This window comes from Verticillium dahliae, genomic scaffold (genome assembly GCF_000150675.1).
Source record: "Verticillium dahliae VdLs.17 supercont1.3 genomic scaffold, whole genome shotgun sequence".
In the NCBI taxonomy this organism is placed as follows: Eukaryota; Fungi; Ascomycota; class Sordariomycetes; order Glomerellales; family Plectosphaerellaceae; genus Verticillium; species Verticillium dahliae.
In genome coordinates, this window is record NW_009276940.1 from 1,159,886 (window position 1) to 1,161,670 (window position 1,785).

The window sequence follows — 1,785 nt, forward strand, 5'->3', positions numbered from 1 at the left end:
GTGGTGTGCTCACGGCCATTTTATTTCGTTTCGCCTTGCGTTTCACCCCCCTTGAAACAGGCGTTAGGGAGGCTCCAACTCGGCCAGACGCAGCTCGGTTGCTCGCTCGTAGTTGTTGTGCTCTTGGAGAGCAAAAGCGAGCATCTTGCTGCTTCACCACCGAGGCATCAGAGGCAGGGCGGGCATAGGAGGCAGGAGAGGCATCGTGATGTGGCAGCATGTGGTGAGTGATGCATCCTGGTAGGGTTCACATCACGCCATGGTGTGTCATCACTGTCATGGTCGATGATCGGAATCAGGAATCAGGCTGAAATAACGAGAGGGACACCTGGTGGCCTGAGGTCAAAAGGGTTGAGGCCGTTGTCGGTCTCTGCGCTCCGCTTGTTCAGGGTTTGTTCAGGGCTTTTTCTGGTGAGGGCTTGGGAAGAGAAGGAGCAGCAGAAAGGGGGGGGAACGGCAAAGAAGGAGCAGAGGGTCCAGAAGCGGGACGAAGGCGTTCTTGAGGTGACGCACAGCGGCAGACCATGTGGGCCCTGAGACGGTCGATTGGACAGAAGAACTGGAGACGCAGGGAACCCCTTGCGAGATTTAGATCTGATAAGATGAAAAATTGTTTATCAGATCCTCGGGTTAGTCATATAGCGCCGCTGAACGAGCCTCGGATGGCCGAGCAGCCGTGTTAATCCGAGCACGTGCCTTCCCTGCTAACAAGATTTGCCTGTCATCCCCCGCTTTTGCTGTTTGGGCTGTTCCTTCCACCTCACTTATCGCCGAGCTGTCCAAGGGTACGAACCACGAACCCCCCCCTTCCATCACCCATCACCAGATCCCAGCACCCACCAACCCTCCACCCTCCACCCTCCACCTAGCACAGCACCCACTGCATGAGAGGCCACACAAGACACGGCATTGAGTCGAGTGAGATGACTCTTTTTTGTGCCTCGTGCCTCGTGCTTCCGCCCTCTCTGTCTCTGGCTTCTGTGTCGTGTGCCCTCCGAACCGGATCGGAGCCTGCAGACTCTGCGTCGCCCCCTCGCTATATCTCTCATTCCCTCTCTTTTTTCCTCACGAGGCACGACCTGACCACAACATATTCAGCCCCATTTCAACGTGTCGCGTGCGACTGTTCCATCCTCCGTTGATCACTCCTCCGTCTTACCAATCTGACCTGACTCGATACATCGCATGCACAGCGACCCGACCATGCCGAGCTCCAACATGGACGACAGCATGAGCGTCCATTCACGCCCGGACGCCGACGACGATGATGATCACAATGGCCCTGATCATCCGCGCAAGCGCCAGCGTGTTCGCCTCAGCTGCCTCGAGTGCCGCCGCCGCAAGCTTTCCTGTGACAGGGGCTACCCGTGCCAGCGATGTCTCAAGAGCGGCACGCCTGACCGCTGCACCTATGAGACAAAGTCGGGCGTCGTCATGAACGCCAGTGCCGGTGTGCCCCCGGCTTTTGCCCAGCTCGACTCCCGCCGCCACGGTCTCGGTCTCGGTCATGGTCACGGCCACGGCCACGGCCACGGCCACGGTCACGGTCACGGTCACAGCCACGGTCACGGTCACAGCCACGGTCACGGCGGCCCCGACATGTCCGTCACCAGCAGCGGCGCCTCTGACGCCTGCGTGCGGGACGCCGCCGCCACCAAGGACCACGACAGGATCCGCAGGCTCGAGCTCGAGGTCGCTCAGCTCAAGGGCCAGCTCACCCACCACCAGAACGGGTCCTCGTTTGACGGCAGCACCGTCGCCGCCTTCTAACTCGCCGCTGACGGA

At 59.9% G+C, this 1,785-nt stretch overlaps 1 protein-coding gene across 1 annotated transcript in view; it reads left to right on the forward strand.

Annotated features, from left to right (window-relative positions):
- Positions 1 to 1,218: 1,218 nt before the first annotated feature.
- Positions 1,219 to 1,785, forward strand: part of VDAG_01994 (C6 zinc finger domain-containing protein) — a gene marked incomplete at both ends in the record, with an annotated part of 2,824 nt that continues 2,257 nt past the window's right edge. Inside the window, one exon of the mRNA XM_009658023.1 lies at positions 1,219 to 1,733. Coding sequence (XP_009656318.1) covers positions 1,219 to 1,733 — 515 coding nt within the window. The remainder of the gene's footprint in view (positions 1,734 to 1,785) is intronic.